Source organism: Aethalodelphis obliquidens, unplaced genomic scaffold (assembly GCF_003676395.1).
Source record: "Aethalodelphis obliquidens isolate GAN/ISIS:26980383/991018 unplaced genomic scaffold, ASM367639v1 scaffold64, whole genome shotgun sequence".
NCBI lineage: Eukaryota > Metazoa > Chordata > Mammalia > Artiodactyla > Delphinidae > Aethalodelphis > Aethalodelphis obliquidens.
In genome coordinates this window covers 1145556-1164046 of record NW_020838008.1, presented here as the reverse complement: position 1 = coordinate 1164046, position 18491 = coordinate 1145556, and the positions used below count along the sequence as shown (strand labels likewise).

General features: G+C 39.2%; 1 protein-coding gene across 5 annotated transcripts in view; it reads left to right on the top strand.

The window, feature by feature from the left end:
• NFX1 (nuclear transcription factor, X-box binding 1) overlaps positions 1-18491 on the top strand; it is an 84075-nt gene that overhangs the window by 23834 nt on the left and 41750 nt on the right. For all 5 annotated transcript variants that reach the window (XR_003429150.1, XM_027088934.1, XM_027088935.1 and 2 more), the window contains 3 exons: positions 8730-8835; positions 11834-11905; positions 13419-13558. Coding sequence is in view for 4 of the 5 variants with exons in the window: in XM_027088934.1 (XP_026944735.1) it covers positions 8730-8835; positions 11834-11905; positions 13419-13558 (318 nt within the window). In the remaining variant the exon portion in view is untranslated. The remainder of the gene's footprint in view (positions 1-8729; positions 8836-11833; positions 11906-13418; positions 13559-18491) is intronic.

Below are 18491 nucleotides of genomic sequence, written 5' to 3'. Positions count from 1 at the left end.
AATAGATACTGAATTAGTATTAGCTGAAGGAATGAATATTCTTGAATGTACTACTGGAAAGGCAGCATGAAACTGGAAGCAAGAGATCAATTGAAAATTGGACAAATAAGACCTATACCCAGGCTTAATTACCTTATTTTTAAAGGATTTTTTAACATGAAGCATCATAATGAAATTTAAAATCTTGTTAAAGCCTTCACTGACAAATTGGATATGAGACCCTAAGAAGGCAGAAGAATGTGGGGATGAAGGTCACGATGATCTGAGTGAGGTGGAATGGTGTGGGAAGGCAAATAATGGCCTGATTTTACCTGAGGACTTTGCCCCACTCTGCTCTTCAAGGAGACCATTGGTCGGGAATTCCCTGGCAGTCCAGTGGTTACGACTCTGTGCTTTCACTGCCAAGGGCCTGGGTTCAATCCCTAGTTGGGGAACTAAGATCCCACATTCTGCAAGCCACGCAACGCAGCTGAGTAAAAAAAAGGAGACCATTGGTTTAATATACTTATTGTGAGCTTATTAATGTAACAGATACCATGAAGAAACAGAGAAGAATGAGACTCTTTACTGACTTCCCAGAGCTTACAGTCTAAAATTTAAGACACAATTAACTTGCTGTTCTACTACAAAGTCTGTGGGAGATCTTTGGGGTGAGTTTGACTTCTGGCTGGAGGATTAAGAGCTTTCCTGAAGGAGGTAGAATTGAACCAGGCTTGAAAACTAGGTTTAACACCAAGAAGTCTTAGGATCTGCTGGGAGAAGAGGAAGTCATCCAGTTATGGAGCCCAGGGTCTATGAAGATGGAGGAGTTTGAGATGACTGGAAAGGTAGGGCTGACTTCTTCATGCCAGGCCTAGATATTGGGACTTCATTTGTCAGGTGCTGGGAAGCCACTGAGGGCATTAGTGTGTTTTTTTTTTTTTTTTTTTCTGGCCGTGCCAAGGCATGTGGGATCTTAGTTCCCCAACCAGAGATCAAACCTGGGCCCCCTCCAATGGAAATGCAGAGTCCTAACCACTGGACTGCCAGGGAATTCCCTGATTCTTTATGAAGATTAGTCTGGTGGCAGTGAGTAGAGTATTCTGGGACCTAAACAGTTTGGGGACTTAGAGTAACCCAGATGAAGAATAGTAAAAGTCTGCAATGGGTTTTAGAGTGGGACAGAAAGGAAGGGATATAAGATTTCAAAGGTAAACATGAATTAACAGCAGTGGGAAAGGAAGGAACCCAAATGTGACTCCAAAGTTTCATGCTTTTGGAAATGGTGATACCAAGAACAGAAAAGGGCAGGGCAACTGAACCAGGTTTGGTGGGGACAATGAGTTCAGTTGGAGTTGGAGTTGAAGTGTTGAGTTGGAGGAGTAAGACATCCAGTGGAAGATGTTCTCCAAGGAGTTAGGAATGTTTGAAGAAAGATCAGGAATTAGGGAAGATAGTCACAGGTGAGAGCAATAGATGAGATTCTAGTAGGTGAAAGGGTAATGGGTGAGAAGGAGTCTAATGCAGAACTCTGGCAGATGAAGGGAAAAAAACATCATTGAGAGTCAGGGAAAAGAGGTTGGGCCACTGAGAGATGGTAGGAGAAAACCTGGGCACCGCATTGGAGCAAGAAAGCACAGAGGCAGGGGAGCTATTCTAATAGTCTAGAGATGAGGTTCTGGCCAGTAGAGAGGAACAGCAGGAGTAGAGGGGGAGGTGAGTTGTGAGATACACTATGTAGGAAAATTGACAAGATTTGGTGACTAAATAGAATAGAGAAAGAAAAAGGAGGATGCCTCTAGTTTTTGAGTTTGTGTGACTCTGACAGTGATGGTGTCACACAGATAGGGAACCCTGGAGAGGGTGGAATCTAAGAGGGAAGATGCTAACTTTGACTGTAGATACATAGGCAATTTGAAGTGACTGTGAAACCCCAAGCACAGATGTTCAGCAGACGGTTGGACATGTAGGACTGAAACTGAGGATTCAGGGCAATGCAGAAAATGTAGATTTGGGACTCATCGGCCTTTAGATGTATTGAACCGCACAGCATGAATAAGATTTCTGAAAGAGACAGACAGGAGAGAACAGCAGAGACCAAGGACTGGGAACAGGCTTCATTTAGGGTGTAAATTGCCCAAGTGAGGATGAATAGCTCAAGGGCAAGGAGCAGTCCCGCGCCTCAGTTTTACTCATCCTGCCCCTGCACTAAGTTCATGGAATAGGCTTACTAAAATTTGTGGAGTGACATTGATTATAAAATTATAACCCTGGAGGGAACTTTCCTCAACATAAGAAAGGCCATATATGGCAAACCCACAGCCAACATCATCCTCAATGGTGAAAAACTGAAACCATTTTCACTAAGATCAGGAACAAGACAAGGTTGCCCACTCTCGCCACTCTTATTCAACATAGTTTTGGAAGTTTTAGCCACAGCAATCAGAGAAGAAAAGGAAATAAAAGGAATCCAAATCAAGAAAGAAGTAAAGCTGTCACTGTTTGCAGATGACATGATATTATACATAGAGAATCCTAAAGATGCTACCAGAAAACTGCTAGAGCTAATCAATGAATTTGGTAAAGTAGCAGGATACAAAATTAATGCACAGAAATCTCTAGCATTCCTATACACTAATGATGAAAAAGTGAAATTAAGAAAACACTCCCATTTACCATTGCAACAAAAAGAATAAAATATCTAGGAATAAACATACCTAAGGAGACCAAAGACCTGTATGCAGAAAATTTTAAGACACTGATGAAAGAAATTAAAGAAATCAAAGAGGAAATCAAAAAATACCTAGAAACAAATGACAATGGAGACACAACGACCCAAAACCTGTGGGATGCAGCAAAAGCAGTTCTAAGGGGGAAGTTTATAGCAATACAAGCCCACCTTAAGAAGCAGGAAACATCTCGAATAAACAACCTAACCTTGCACCTCAAGCAATTAGAGAAAGAAGAACAAAAAAACCCCAAAGCTAGCAGAAGGAAAGAAATCATAAAAATCAGATCAGAAATAAATGAAAAAGAAATGAAGGAAACAATAGCAAAGATCAATAAAACTAAAAGCTGGTTCTTTGAGAAGATAAACAAAATAGATAAACCACTAGCCAGACTCATCAAGAAAAAAAGGGATAAGACTCAAATCAATAGAATTAGAAATGAAAAAGGAGAGGTAACAACTGACACTGCAGAAATAAAAGAGATCATGAGAGATTACTACAAGCAACTCTATGCCAATAAAATGGACAATCTGGAAGAAATGGACAAATTCTTAGAAATGCACAACCTGCCAAGACTGAATCAGGAAGAAATAGAAAATATGAACAGACCAATCACAAGCACTGAAATTGAAACTGTAATTAAAAATCTTCCAACAAAGAAAAGCCCAGGACCAGATGGCTTCACAGGCGAATTCTATCAAACATTTAGAGAAGAGCTAACACCTATCCTTCTCAAACTCTTCCAAAATATAGCAGAGGGAGGAACACTCCCAAACTCCTTCTACGAGGCCACCATCACCTTGATACCAAAACCAGACAAGGATGTCACAAAGAAAGAAAACTACAGGCCAATATCACTGATGAACATAGATGCAAAAATCCTCAACAAAATACTAGCAAATAGAATCCAACAGCACATTAAAAGGATCATACACCATGATCAAGTGGGGTTTATTCCAGGAATGCAAGGATTCTTCAATATACGCAAATCTATCAATGTGATAAACCATATTAACAAACTGAAGGAGAAAAACCATATGATCATCTCAATAGATGCAGAGAAAGCTTTTGACAAAATTCAACACCCATTTATGATAAAAACCCTGCAGAAAGTAGGCATAGAGGGAACTTTCCTCAACATAATAAAGGCCATATATGACAAGCCCACAGCAAACATCATCCTCAATGGCGAAAAACTGAAAGCATTTCCACTAAGATCAGGAAGAAGACAAGGTTGCCCACTCTCACCACTCTTATTCAACATAGTTTTGGAAGTTTTAGCCACAGCAATCAGAGAAGAAAAGGAAATAAAAGGAATCCAAATTGGAAAAGAAGAAGTAAAGCTGTCACTGTTTGCAGATGACATGATCCTATACATAGAGAACCCTAAAGATGCTACCAGAAAACTACTAGAGCTAATCAATGAATTTGGTAAAGTGGCAGGATACAAAATTAATGCACAGAAATCTCTGGCATTCCTATATACTAATGATGAAAAATCTGAAAGTGAAATTAAGAAAACACTCTCATTTACCATTGCAACAAAAAGAATAAAATATCTAGGAATAAACCTACCTAAGGAGACAAAAGATCTGTATGCAGAAAATTATAAGACACTGATGAAAGAAATTAAAGATGATACAAATAGATGGAGAGATATACCATGTTCTTGGATTGGAAGAATCAACATTGTGAAAATGACTCTACTACCGAAAGCAATCTATAGATTCAATGCAATCCCTATCAAACTACCACTGGCATTTTTCACAGAACTAGAACAAAAAATTTTGCAATTTGTATGGAAACACAAAAGACCCCGAATAGCCAAAGCAATCTTGAGAACGAAAGAAGGAACTGGAGGAATCAGGCTCCCAGACTTCAGACTATACTACAAAGCTACAGTTATCAAAACGGTATGGTACTGGCACAAAAACAGAAAGATAGATCAATGGAACAGGATAGAAAGCCCAGAGATAAACCCACGCACATATGGTCACCTTATCTTTGACAAAGGAGGCAGAAATGTACCGTGGAGAAAGGACAGCCTATTCAATAAGTGGTGCTGGGAAAACTGGACAGCTACATGTAAAAGTATGAAGTTAGATCACTCCCTAACACCATACACAAAAATAAGCTCAAAATGGATTAAAGACCTAAATGTAAGGCCAGAAACTATCAAACTCTTAGAGGAAAACATAGGCAGAACACTCTATGACATAAATCACAGCAAGATTCTTTCTGACCCACCTCCTAGAGTAATGGAAATAAAAACAAGAGTAAACAAATGGGACCTAATGAAACTTAAAAGCTTTTGCGCAGCAAAGGAAACCACAAAGAAGACCAAAAGACAACCCTCAGAATGGGAGAAAATATTTGCAAATGAAGCAACTGACAAAGGATTGATCTCCAAAATTTATAAGCAGCTCATGCAGCTTAATAACAAAAAAACAAACAACCCAATCCAAAAATGGGCAGAAGACCTAAATAGACATTTCTCCAAAGAAGATATACAGAGTGCCAACAAACACATGAGAGAATGCTCAACATCACTAATCATGAGAGAAATGCAAATCAAAACTACAATGAGATATCATCTCACACCAGTCAGAATGGCCATCATCAAAAAATCTAGAAACAATAAATGCTGGAGAGGGTGTGGAGAAAAGGGAACCCTCTTACACTGTTGGTGGGAATGTAAATTGATACAGCCACTGTGGAGAACAGTATGGAGGTTCCTTAAAAAGCTACAAATAGAACTACCATATGACCCAGCAATCCCACTACTGGGCATATACCCTGAGAAAACCATAATTCAAAAAGAGTCATGTACCAAAATGTTCATTGCAGCTCTATTTACAATAACCCAGAGATGGAAACAACCTAAGTGTCCATCATCGGATGAATGGATAAAGAAGATGTGGCACATATATACAATGGAATATTACTCAGCCATAAAAAGAGACGAAATTGAGCTATTTGTAATGAGGTGGATAGACCTAGAGTCTGTCATACAGAGTGAAGTAAGTCAGAAAGAGAGAGACAAATACCGTATGCTAACACATATATATGGAATTTAAAAAAAAAAATGTCATGAAAAACCTAGGGGTGAAACAGGAATAAAGACACAGACTTACTAGAGAATGGACTTGAGGCTATGGGGAGGGGGAAGTGTAAACGGTGACAAAGCGATAAAGAGGCATGGACATATATACACTACCAAACGTAAGGTAGATAGCTAGTGGGAAGCAGCCGCATAGCACAGGGAGATCAGCTCGGTGCTTTGTGACCGCCTGGAGGGGTGGGATAGGGAGGGTGGGAGGGAGGGAGACGCAAGCGGGAAGAGATATGGGAATATATGTATATATATAACTGATTCATTTTGTTGTGAAGCTGAAACTAACATACCATTGTAAAGCAATTATACTCCAATAAAGATGTTAAAAAATAAATAAATAAATAAAATAAAATAAAATTATTGCACCAAAAGCTATCTGAGATTTAAAAACAACAACCAAAAAAGCATTTTGGACATGATTTGAAAGCAAAATTTGATTTTATACTCTGCTATTTGGTTTCTGAGTCTTCAGTAATACACTTTTTTTTTCTGAAAAAAAAAAAAAAGAAAAAAAAGAAAACACTCCCATTTACCATTGCAACAAAAAGAATAAAATATCTAGGAATAAACATACCTAAGGAGACCAAAGACCTGTATGCAGAAAATTTTAAGACACTGATGAAAGAAATTAAAGATGATGCAAATAGATGGAGAGATATACCACGTTCTTGGATTGGAAGAATCAACATTGTGAAAATGACTCTACTACCCAAAGCAATCTATAGATTCAATGCAATCCCTATCAAACTACCACTGGTATTTTTCACAGAACTAGAACAAAAAATTTCACAATTTGTATGGAAACACAAAAGACCCTGAATAGCCAAAGCAATTTTGAGAAAGAAAAACAGAGCTGGAGGAATCAGGCTCCCTGACTTCAGACTATACTACAAAGCTACAGTAATCAAAACAGTATGGTACTGGCACAAAAACAGAAAGATAGATCAATGGAACAGGATAGAAAGCCCAGAGATAAACCCATGCACATATGGTCACCTTATCTTTGATAAAAGAGGAAAGAATATACAGTGGAGAAAAGACAGCCTTCAATAAGTGGTGCTGGGAAAACTGGAAAGGTACATGTAAAAGTATGAAATTAGAACACTCCCTAACACCATACACAAAAATAAACTCAAAATGGATTAAAGACCTAAATGTAAGGCCAGACACTATCAAACTCTTAGAGGAAAACATAGGCAGAACACTCTATGACATAAATCACAGCAAGATCCTTTTTGACCCACCTCCTAGAGAAATGGAAAAAACAAAAATAAACAAATGGGACCTAATGAAACTTCAAAGCTTTTGCACAGCAAAGGAAACCATAAACAAGACGAAAAGAATGGGAGAAAATATTTGCAAATGAAGCAACTGACAAAGGATTGATCTCCAAAATTTACAAGCGCTCATGCAGCTTAATATCAAAAAAACAACCCAATCCAAAAATGGGCAGAAGACCTAAATAGACATTTCTCCAAAGAAGATATACAGATTGCCAACAAACACATGAAAGAATGCTCAACATCATTAATCATTAGAGAAATGCAAATCAAAGCTACAATGAGATATCATCTCACACCAGTCAGAATGGCCGTCATCAAAAAATCTGCAAACAAAAAATGCTGGAGAGGGTGTGGAGAAAAGGGTACCCTCTTGCACTGTTGGTGGGAATGTAAATTGATACAGCCACTATGGAGAACAGTATGGAGGTTGCTTAAAAAACTACAAATAGAACTACCATATGACCCAGCAATCCCACTACTGGGCATATACCCTGAGAAAACCATAATTCAAAAAGCGTCATGTACCAAAATGTTCATTGCAGCTCTATTTACAATAGCCATAACATAGAAGCAACCTAAGTGTCCATCAATAGATGAATGGATAAAGAAGATGTGGCACATGTGTACAATGAAATATTACTCAGCCATAAAAAGAAACAAAATTGAGTTATTTGTAGTGAGGTGGATGGACCTAGAGTCTGTCATACAGAGTGAAGTAAGTCAGAAAGAGAAAAACAAATACCGTATGCTAACACATATATATGTAATCTAAGAGGGAAAAAAATGGTCATGAAGAACCTAGGGGCAAGATGGGAATAAAGACACAGACCTACTAGAGAATGGACTTGAGGATATGGGGAGGGGGAAGAATAATCTGTGACAAAGTGGGAGAGTGGCATGGACATATATACACTAGCAAACGTAAAATAGATAGCTAGTGGGAAGCAGCCACATAGCACAGGAAGATCAGCTCTGTGCTTTGTGACCACATAGAGAGGTGGGATAGGGAGGGTGGGAGGGAGGGAGAAGCAAGAGGGAGGAGATATGGGGATATATATATATGTATAACTGTTTCATTTGTTATAAAGCAGAAAGTAACACACCATTGTAAAGCAGTTATACTCCAATAAAGATGTTAAAAATTATAACCCTTTTATGCCTATATTTTAACTTTAGAATAGGCGAGTTCCTACTATACTGGGGGACTTACGTCCTTTCCATTTCTTACTGCCTCTCCCCTCCCCCCATTGCTCTCTTCCCTTATTCCCTCTTTCTGATCCTTACAGTAGATATTCCCATATCAATTCAAAGACCCATTTACAGAAAGCTTATCTTGTAGGTTTTGTTTAAATCTTAAATTAAATGTGTCCATTAGTCAAAGTGGCATTTTCATCAGTAAAAATGACGATTTGTCTTTTCCAGACAATCCAGAATTTATCATACTCAGTGAAGCTTTTGATGAGTAGCATTACATTCACCTTCTTATTTTAGGACAATGTGTTTATTGAACTAACGAACACCATCCTGATGTTTCATGCTGTCTGGCTATATTGTATTATTTCATCGAAGTCTAGGATGCAGTTGAAGTTTATACCATTGACTCTCTTATTTGATATGTTTTAGGCAAGGTAAAGAATCCTGAATGGAGCAGAAATGAAATTCCACATAGTTGTGGTGAGGTCTGTAGAAAGAAACAGCCTGGCCAGGACTGCCCACATTCCTGTAACCTGTAAGTTGGAACACTATACTCCTGGAGGTTGCTGGTGAACACGCTTTGCTTGCGGCTCTCAGTACACATATCTGGTTAGCACGTAACAGGACTGGGTGAGGGACAGTGTGGTATCATTTACTGAGCACTTGCTTTGTGCCAGGTACTCTGCAAAAGTTGACTCGTTGAATCCTTACAACAGCCCAGTGATGTATAGATATTTATCACTCCATTTTACAGATGAGGAGGGAGATGCACAATAATAAACAGTTGATCAGTTACAAATAAATTTCTGTGGGCTTTGGCTTCAGACAAAGGTTTAATTCCTGGTTTTGTCTCTTTAACAGTTATGTGCTGTTGGACAAATTACTTCTCTGAGCTTCAGTTTCTGGACCTGTAAGATAATAATGATAGATAAAAAATAGTTACAGAGTTCTATGAATATTAAATTAGCACACTCAAGAGACTTGGTACAGAGCCTGGCACATGATAAGTGGTCAAGAAATGGTAACACTTGCTTTTATTACCCAAATCTAAGAGAAAACAGACATCAGAGTGTTATACTTATTTCCACTGGTACCTCGCTTCTATTGCATGGAGCAAGGGTTGGATCAGAGGTCTTGTGATCAAGATGTAGGGACCGTGCTGGGGAATGTCATTGTGGGGAGAGCTATTCAGACTGAGCTAAACAGCATGGTCTGCCATCTGCTGGACAATCAGCCCTTTCTCTTCCTTTGACTGCTTCCATAGGTCAGAACTCAGGGACTCATCTGTTCCTTCCCTTAGTTGGCATTTTAGTAAATTCAGTAACAAGAAATTAATCCTACACATGAATTATCTTTAGGAAGCCTTCAGCAGAAATGGGGCCCTGTCATGACTGTCAGAGAACACCACTGTGATACAGATCAGGTGGTCAGTCATTTAAGGAGCACTTTAAAACACCAGTGCCCAGTTTCTGCCTCAGAGCAATTGAATCAGAATCTCCTGGGGTGGGTCTAAGCATTGTAGTTTTTTTCCAGGTGATTCTAATATGTAAGCAGTGTTCTGAACCACTGCTCTGAAGGTTATGAGAACCTGGGGTTAAGTCCAGGCCTCAGGGATATTTGCAATAACCTGGAATCATCCACACTTGACCAGCAGTTTGTCTATCAGTCTAAAGTTATTTAAGGGCTTCCCTGGTGATGCAGTGGTTAAGAATCCACCTGCCAATGCAGGGGACATGGGTTCGAGCCCTGGTCCAGGAAGATCCCACATGCCGTGGAGCAGCTAAGTCCATGTGCCACAACTACTGAGCCTGCCCTCTAGAGCCTGTGAGCCACAATTACTGAGCCCACATGCCACAACTACTGAAGCCAACGCGCCTAGAGCCCGTACTGTACAAGAGAAGCCACCTCAATGAGAAGCCCGCGCACCACAATGAAGAGTAGCCCCTGCTCACGGCAACTAGAGAAAGCCCGTGTGCAGCAATGAAGACCCAGTGCAGCCAAAAACAAATAAATAAAATAAATAAATTTGTTTAAAGAAATGAAGTTATTTAAATGTCCAGCCATGAAAATAATTTCACCTGAAAGGGTTGAGGTATATCATGTGAAATATAACTGTTGAATAATGATACTCATCCTTAAAGAAGCATGCTTAATCTTATGTCTCCTGTGGGTTCTGTCTGTCAAAATGGATCATCTTAGGAGACCGGGCACATGTTCCTGGACTGTTTTCAGTGTTTAAAGCTCATAAAAATAAAAAATCCAACCAGACCACTTTATAGGCACAGCTGATTTTTATAGCAAATTCTGTTACCCACTTGATTAATTACACTTGGCTCTGATTGGCTATTTTCTTAATTTATTTATTTTATTTTATTACTTAGTTTTGGCTGCGTTGGGTCTTCATTGCTGCGTGCGGGCTTTCTCTAGTTGCGGAGAGCAGTTGCTATTCTTCATTGCGGTGCGCGGGCTTCTCATTGCTGTGGCTTGTCTTTGTTGCAGAGCACAGGCTCTAGGCGTGCAGGCTTCAGTAGTTGTGGCACATGGGCTCAGTAGTTGAGGCTCGCCAGCTCTAGAGTGCAGGCTCAGTTGTGGCGCACGGGCTTAGTTGCTCCGCGGCATGTGAAATCTTCCTGGACCAGGGCTCGAACCTGTGTCCCCTGTATTTGCAGGCGGGTTCTTAATCACTGTACCACCAGGGAAGTCCCCTCTGATGGGCTTTTAATTCCCAAAGGATTGTGATTTGCCATCACATAGGTGTCCCCCCTGCCCACCCGCAAAGTTCCCAAAATGTTTTAAGTAGTGATATTTCTGTACAGGTGTGTAATTTACCAGGGGTGTCTGCTTCGAAGAGGGCAGTATTTATTTGAATTGGAATTTATTTCCATTTTGTTCATTTTTTCTTTGGTCTCTTTATAGCATAGCTCCTATAAAAAGCGTACTATTCAGAGGCCTAATTCTGACCTATAGCAAAAATTAGGCACGGTTTTTTTCCATGAGTCCCTTTCCCCTTTGTTACTTACCAGCATGCCTCCCCTCACCCCAAGCAACCTTCTTTTCAGTGTTCCCGTTGTTAGCCTATCACCTGGTTATCACTTTACCAGCTGATGAGAAAATGTCTGTACTTCTCATGGATCTAGCAGATTTAAGCTCTGTTACTTTGCTCAGGTTCTGAACTTCTAAAGGACCCCATTGGCCATCCTGAGTGGCAGGATCTTTTTATCCCTACTCACTGTACTAAGTGGGCCGAGACCATATTTAGAAATGTTATCTTTGACTATCAGACCCAAATAAAACCAGTATTTTGACTTGGGCTTTACTTTTCTCGTTAAATATTCTAAGATGATACTGCTATCGATTCTTTTTATATAAAAACATTGTTGGTATCTTTGTTTAAATAGTTTTATCAACTTTAGACAAATACTAAAACATTTCATAGGAAGTTTATTTGCTGCCATATTCATAGTAGGGCCCAGCTGGGGCAGCTTTGTTTAAGTTTGGATACATGGCCTTTCATCACAGCCTTTCTTTTTCAGTCTCTGCCATCCTGGACCTTGCCCACCCTGCCCTGCATTTATGACTAAAACATGTGAATGTGGACGGACCAGGTAAAGTTAGAATTGTACTCCGAAGAAGACTTCAGTTTCCACATTAATGGTTTATGTATGAATTTCTAAAATGAAAGATTAGTAGGTAGGTGCAAATAGTATTTATTTACTACCATTAATAAATGGTAGGTGTAAATAGTACTTTTCTGTAAATAGTAATTTCCTGTGCTGCCTTAATCCTGCAATCTTATAGGTGATTAAGAAGTTATAAAATAGTGAGATTACCCATTTCAGATGCAAGGCCAAGGTGACAGGGACTTTTTTCTTAACCTCTCTAGTGGGTGAAAGAACCAGGAATTGAACCCAGGCCTGCTAAGGTCCAGGAGGCAAGGGTCACTTATCTGTGCCTAGCATAGTATCTGGTGTGTAGGTTTTCAGTGAATATTGTTGAATGAAAGAATAAGTAGCCCCAGAGCCCGCTCTCTTTTCATTATAATGCAAGTTCTCCTGTTTTATCAGTGCAAGGATCACTGATAGCTGCAGAGGCCCAGTTAAGACCACAAAATGATTTCTGAATCACAAGACGAGATGGGATAGTGCAGGTTTTCAGTGATAAGCATTTTTTAAATGTTTACTGAACTTACAAGGGTAGCAGTGTGGCCTTACAGAGTCACATGCAAGGGGCTGTGGGTTAGAAAGCCCAGGTCAGATTTGGGCTCTGCCACTAACTAGTTGTTGACCTGGGCAAGTTGCTTCTTCTTGGTGAGCCTCATTTTTCTTATCGTATGGTAGAAATAATAGTGTCTTCCTCAAGGGGTTGATGTTAGCCTTGACGCTGAGCACTGGAAACTGATCATCTATGTATGTAACAGTGACTTCTTAAAATATGTAGTTGAAGTGGGAGTAGGGGGATAGAATAAAACTTTCTGTGGGAGAGTAGACTCCAAGGTCTAAACCATTACCCTGGAAAGAAACCTGAAGATGATTGTCTAAGAGCAGCAGCCTCATATCCTTCTCTAGCGAATAAGTTGGCAAAATCAGGATGTTTATTAGAAAAAAGCCAGAATGATGTCCCCATCCTGAATCAAAGTACATACAGTATGTTCTTAAGTATTATAACGGCCTAAAATGCCAGAGTGCCAGGTCCCAGGAGAATGCCACTGTGCTTTCATTCCAAGAATGTTCATTACGACTACACCTCCCAACCTCCCTACCCACCTCTGTAAGATACTATGGGAGCTCCAGGCTCTTTCCCCTCCTGCATGCTGTTTCAACTCAGAGAAGAAATCACATTGTAACAAATACTTAGGCCCTCAGTTCCTCACTGGCCAGAAAATAGGGGAGAGAAAAAAGGCAGAATAGGAAATAAGGAAAGCAAAGGAGGAAAAAGAAGAAAGAGTGGAGAAGGGAAGAGGAATTGAGGAAATGATTGGAAGAGGGAAACAGAAAAAGTAGGGGAAACTGGGCAAAGAGAAAAGGTTTAGTAGGTTTTGGGGGAAGGTCAGTTTAGCTGTCAAATAGGACCTCAATATCCAACATTAGACTAATGCTGTCTTTACATCTATTTTTACAGGCACACAGTTCGCTGTGGTCAGGCCATCTCAGTCCACTGTTCTAACCCTTGTGAGAATGTTTTGAATTGTGGTCAGCACCACTGTGCTGAGCTGTGCCATGGGGGTCCATGCAAGCCTTGTCGGATCATATTGAACCAAGGTAAGTGGTGAGCACACCAGCCAGCAGTACTTGGGTACTTTTCTGGAACCTTATTTATGGTTGTCTTGATGACATGGATTTGTTTCAAGCCTGTAGTCACAAAGACTCTATTAGGTCTGGTACCTTGGGTAGAGAGAACTGGAGATACATGAATGATTAGACGTTTTTTTGTTTTGGGGGGGTTTTTCTGCCACACCTTGCAGCATGCAGGATCATAGTTCCCCTACCAGGGCTCGAATCCACGCCCCCTGCAGTGGAAGTGCAGAGTCTTTAACCACTGGACCTCCAGGGAACTCCCTAGGTGGTTTTCATTATTTTGGTTACATACTACCAGTATAGGTCATTGTCCTATAGAATTTGGATGGCAGATTTTTTTAATGCTGTTTAAAAGTAACTGCTTGTGAAATTTTTTTGCAGTAATTACTTGAAAAAGACCCAGAAAGGCCAAAGTGATCTTGAAAAGGAACAGTTGAAAGACCTGATTTTAAGACTTACAAAGTTACAGTAATTGTGACATTGTGGTTATTGGTGTAAAGGTAGACTAGTAGATCAATGGAAGACAATAGAGTCCAGAAATAGACCTCAATATATACAGTCAGTTGATTTTCAACCAAGATATTAAGTTAATTCAGTGGAAAAAGGAGTCATTTTACAAGTGGTCCTAGAACAGCTGGATGTATATATGGGAAAAAAGTGACCCCCAACCCCTGTCTCACTCTTTACACAGAAATTAATACTATATGGGTCATGGGCTTAAATGTAAAACCCAGAAACATAGTTTCCAGATAAAACTATAAGAGAATATTTTCATGACTTTGGGATCAGGCAAAGATTTCATAGAGCAGCAGCAAAAGTACTAACCGTAAAAGAAAATAATTGATAAATTGAACTTTATCACATTAAGAAAATGAATTGATAAATCAGAGATTGTATCCAGAATATTTAAAGTACTCCTACCAAAGAAAAAAAGAAAAAGATAAAGTACTCCTACAAATCAACAAAAAAAGACGAACAACTAACTCACACAGTGAGCAAAAGACTTGAACAGGTACTTCACAAAAGAAATATGTTAATGGCCAGTAAACACATGAAAGGTGCTTAACACCTTTAAACACTAGGAAAATGTAAATTAAAACCACAATAAGGGTAGAATAGTATAACCACTTTAGAAAACAGTCCAGGGGAGTTCCCTGGTGGCCTAATGGTTAGGATTCTGGGCTTTCACGGCCATGGCTCAGGTTCAGTCCCTGGTCGGAGAATTGAGATACCACAAGCCACGTGGTGTGGCCAAAAAAGAAAAAGGAAAAGAAAACTGTCCAGTAGTTCCTTTAAAGGTTAAATATAGAATTACCATATGATCCAGCAATTCAACTCCTTGGCATGTACCCAAGAGAAATGAAAATATATGTCCATACAGAACTTGTAAATATATGTTCATAGCAGCATTTTTCATAATAGTCAAAATGTGTCAACAATACAAATTCCTATCAACTGATGAATGGAATAAATGTGATATGTCCATAAAAAGGAATATTATTCAGCCATGAAAAGGAATGAAGTATTGATACATGCTATGAAGTGAATGAACCTCCAAAAACATTATACTAAGTGAAAGAAGTGAGTCTCAAAGGACCACATATTGTGTAGTTCCTCTGTTTGTGTGACTGCCTCTAATCTTCAGGGATCCTGAGCTACTATGTATTGGTTATATAGTTTTATTTTACTAGATTTTACTTTGGTGTGATGCTGTTGATCAGTGCTTGCACTTACAATAAGAAATACCCCTATGGGCTTCCCTGGTGGCGCAGTGGTTGAGAGTCCGCCTGCCGATGAAGGGGACGCGGGTTTGTGCCCCAGTCTGGGAGGATCCCATATGCCGCGGAGCGACTGGGCCCGTGAGCCATGGCCGCTGAGCCTGCGCATCCGGAGCCTGTTCTCCGCAACGGGAGAGGCCACAGCAGTGAAAGGCCTGCATACCGCAAAAAAAAAAGAAAAGAAAAGAAAAAAATACCCCCATGAAGTGTTTTGTGCTGTGCACTATAAGGATTTTATATAGGGAATTGTGCCATATACTATTCAGTATTCTGTTTATGGGTCCTCTTGGAAGAAAGTCTTGTCTGGTCTTGGTTCCAAGAATAGTTGTTTTTCCTCAAAGACTATATCTTAGGAAGCTGGTATAACTGACCTAATGTTCGTCTTTATAGTGTGTACTTTTTAGCTGTGATTCATTCTCTATCCTTACCATTGTTTTTCTTTTTCTTTTCACATCTTTTAATTTACATTCTCTAGATATATCTCATGTATCCTTATATGCTGCCTCAAATCCATTTTGAGATAAGGCAGGAGTTAAGTATATATTGGCAGTTTGGTTTTAGCAGTGTAGATTGTAGTGTGGGAGAGTCCCTTTGATTTGGACCATTTTTAGCTTTTGATACATATTGGGCTGAATCACACTTTTTTGTCAGATTTGTATGGATCCCAGTCTCTTCCTTTTTGTTTTTGTGTACGTAGCTGATTTTTCAAACCCAGTTGAAGACTTTTTGTTTGTCTATATTAAATATCTAGCAAAGCATTTTGGCCATCCGTGCAGTTTATTTATCTTCTTGAATTGTAATTCTCCTAAGATCGCTTTCAGCCTTATCTGGAGATTTAATAAGCATTCCTTCTGGGTCTTCATTCACATGTCGGTAAAAATGCTGAACAGGTTCAGGCTGGCAACAGAGACCTTTCTGCAGACTGTCTTTGGTTTCTTAATACTCTTTAACCAGCAGTGACTCCACCCAACTCTTCTGTCATCAGCTCATATTTCTGTCTCTTGTGCCTAAGCATAGTAGAGTTTTTAGTGTTGTACTCAGATTATTTCCTGATTGATCAGGGGCTCTACTTTTGTTTTTATTGTCACAATTTTCTTTTCTTTTCTTTCTTTCTTTTTTTTTTTTTTGAGATCTACATGCTTAATTTTTTTGTATTAAAGTATAGTTGATTTACAATGTTGCGTTAATTTCTGCCGTATAGCAAAGTAACTCAGTTTTACATATATATACATTCTTTTTTATATTTTCCATTATGGTTTATCCCAGGACATTGAATATAGTTCCCTGTGCTGTATAGTAGGACCTGTTGTCCATCCATTCTATCTGTAACAGTTTACATCTACTAACCCTAAACTGCCAGTCCATCCCTCCCCCACCCCCCCTTTCTTGGCAACCACAAGTCTGTTCTCTATGTCTGTGAGTCTGTTTCTGTTTTATAGATAAGTTCATTTGTGTCATATTTTATTTATTTTAATTTAATTTAATTTTATTTTTGGCGACATTGGGTCTTCATTGCTACATGCGGGCTTTCTCCAGTTGCGGCGAGCAGGGGCTACTCTTCGTTGCGGTGCTCGGACTCTAGGCATGCGGGCTTCAGTAGTTGTGGCTCGCAGGCTCCAGAGCGCAGGCTCAGTAGTTGTGGCACACAGGCTTGGTTGCTTCGCAGCATATGGGATCTTCCCGGACAAGGGCTTGAACCCGTTTCTCCTGCATTGGCAGGTGGATTCTTAACCACTGCACCACCAGGGAAGCCCTGTGTCACATTTTAGATTCTACATATAAGTGGTATCATATGGTATTTGTCTTTCTGTTTCTGATTTTACTTAGTATGATAATCTCTAGGTGCATCCACGTTGCTGCAAATGACATTATTTTGTTCTTTTTTATGGCTGAGTAGTATTCCATTGTATATATGTGCCACATCTTTATCCATTCATCTGTGGATGGACATTTAGGTTGTTTCCATGTCTTGGCTATTGTGAATAGTGCTACTGTGAACATAGGGGTGCATGTATCTTTTTGACTTATAGTTTTGTCCAGGTATATGCCCAGGAATGGGATTGCTGGATCATATGGTAATTCTATTTTTAGGTTTCTGAGGAACCTCCATACTGTTTTCCATAGTGGCTGTACCAATTTACATTCCCACCAACAATATAAGAGAGTTCCCTTTTCTCCACACCCTCTCCAGCATTTGTTACTTGCAGACTTTTTGCCTCGAGGTATTCTTTAGTTTGCTTTTTGATTTCCTCATTGACCCATTGGTTTTTTAGTAGCATGTTGTTTAGTCTTCATGTAATCGTTTTTTTCTCATTTCTTTTCCCTTGGTTGATTTCTAGTTTCATGCCATTGTGGTCAGAGAAGATGCTTGAAATAGTTTCTATACTCTTAAATTTGTTGAGGTTTGTTTTGTGCCTTAGTATGTGGTCAATCCTAGAGAATGTTCCATGTGTACTTGAAAAAAATTTATTTTCATAGTTTTCTGACCCTTGATTCTTTGGTTCACAGCTGTCCTATGTCTCTGAAAAAAAGCCTCTGCTCTATTTGAGCAGAAACTTAGCAAAGAAAAGCCTGCTTGCAGAAGCTCTCAGTTGCTAGTGTTTGTTTACCAGTTTGTTGATTCCACCAATATTAATTGTATTTCCTGCACCTGTATTAATTCTTCTAATAAGTCTTTATTGATAATGAGTTTTAGAACAGGGGATGGAACTGCACATGTATTTACTGGAAGAGTAAATATATATTTTAAAAATCAAGAGTCTTGGTTAATGTCTTTATTGACAAAAAGTTTTCATTATAAACTGAAAATGTAAAGTGGCCCTTATCAGAAAAATTATCTAAGTTGATGAAAATTAGTCCTTACCAGACTTTGTTACATATTAGTCAGAAACTTTTTTTTTTTTTAGTTTGCTTTAGAAACTAACTCCTTAAATATAACACATGCTTATTGCTGATCTCAAGAAATAAAGTAACCCATTATTTCTTCAACCCATAGAAAAATCTATAGATATTAGACTGGGTTCTCTATGCAGTAAATAAAAGTCTCAAGTTATTTGAAACACTTTTTACTCATTGTCAGTACTCAAACATGATTACTTCAAATTTAACAGTAGTAGAAT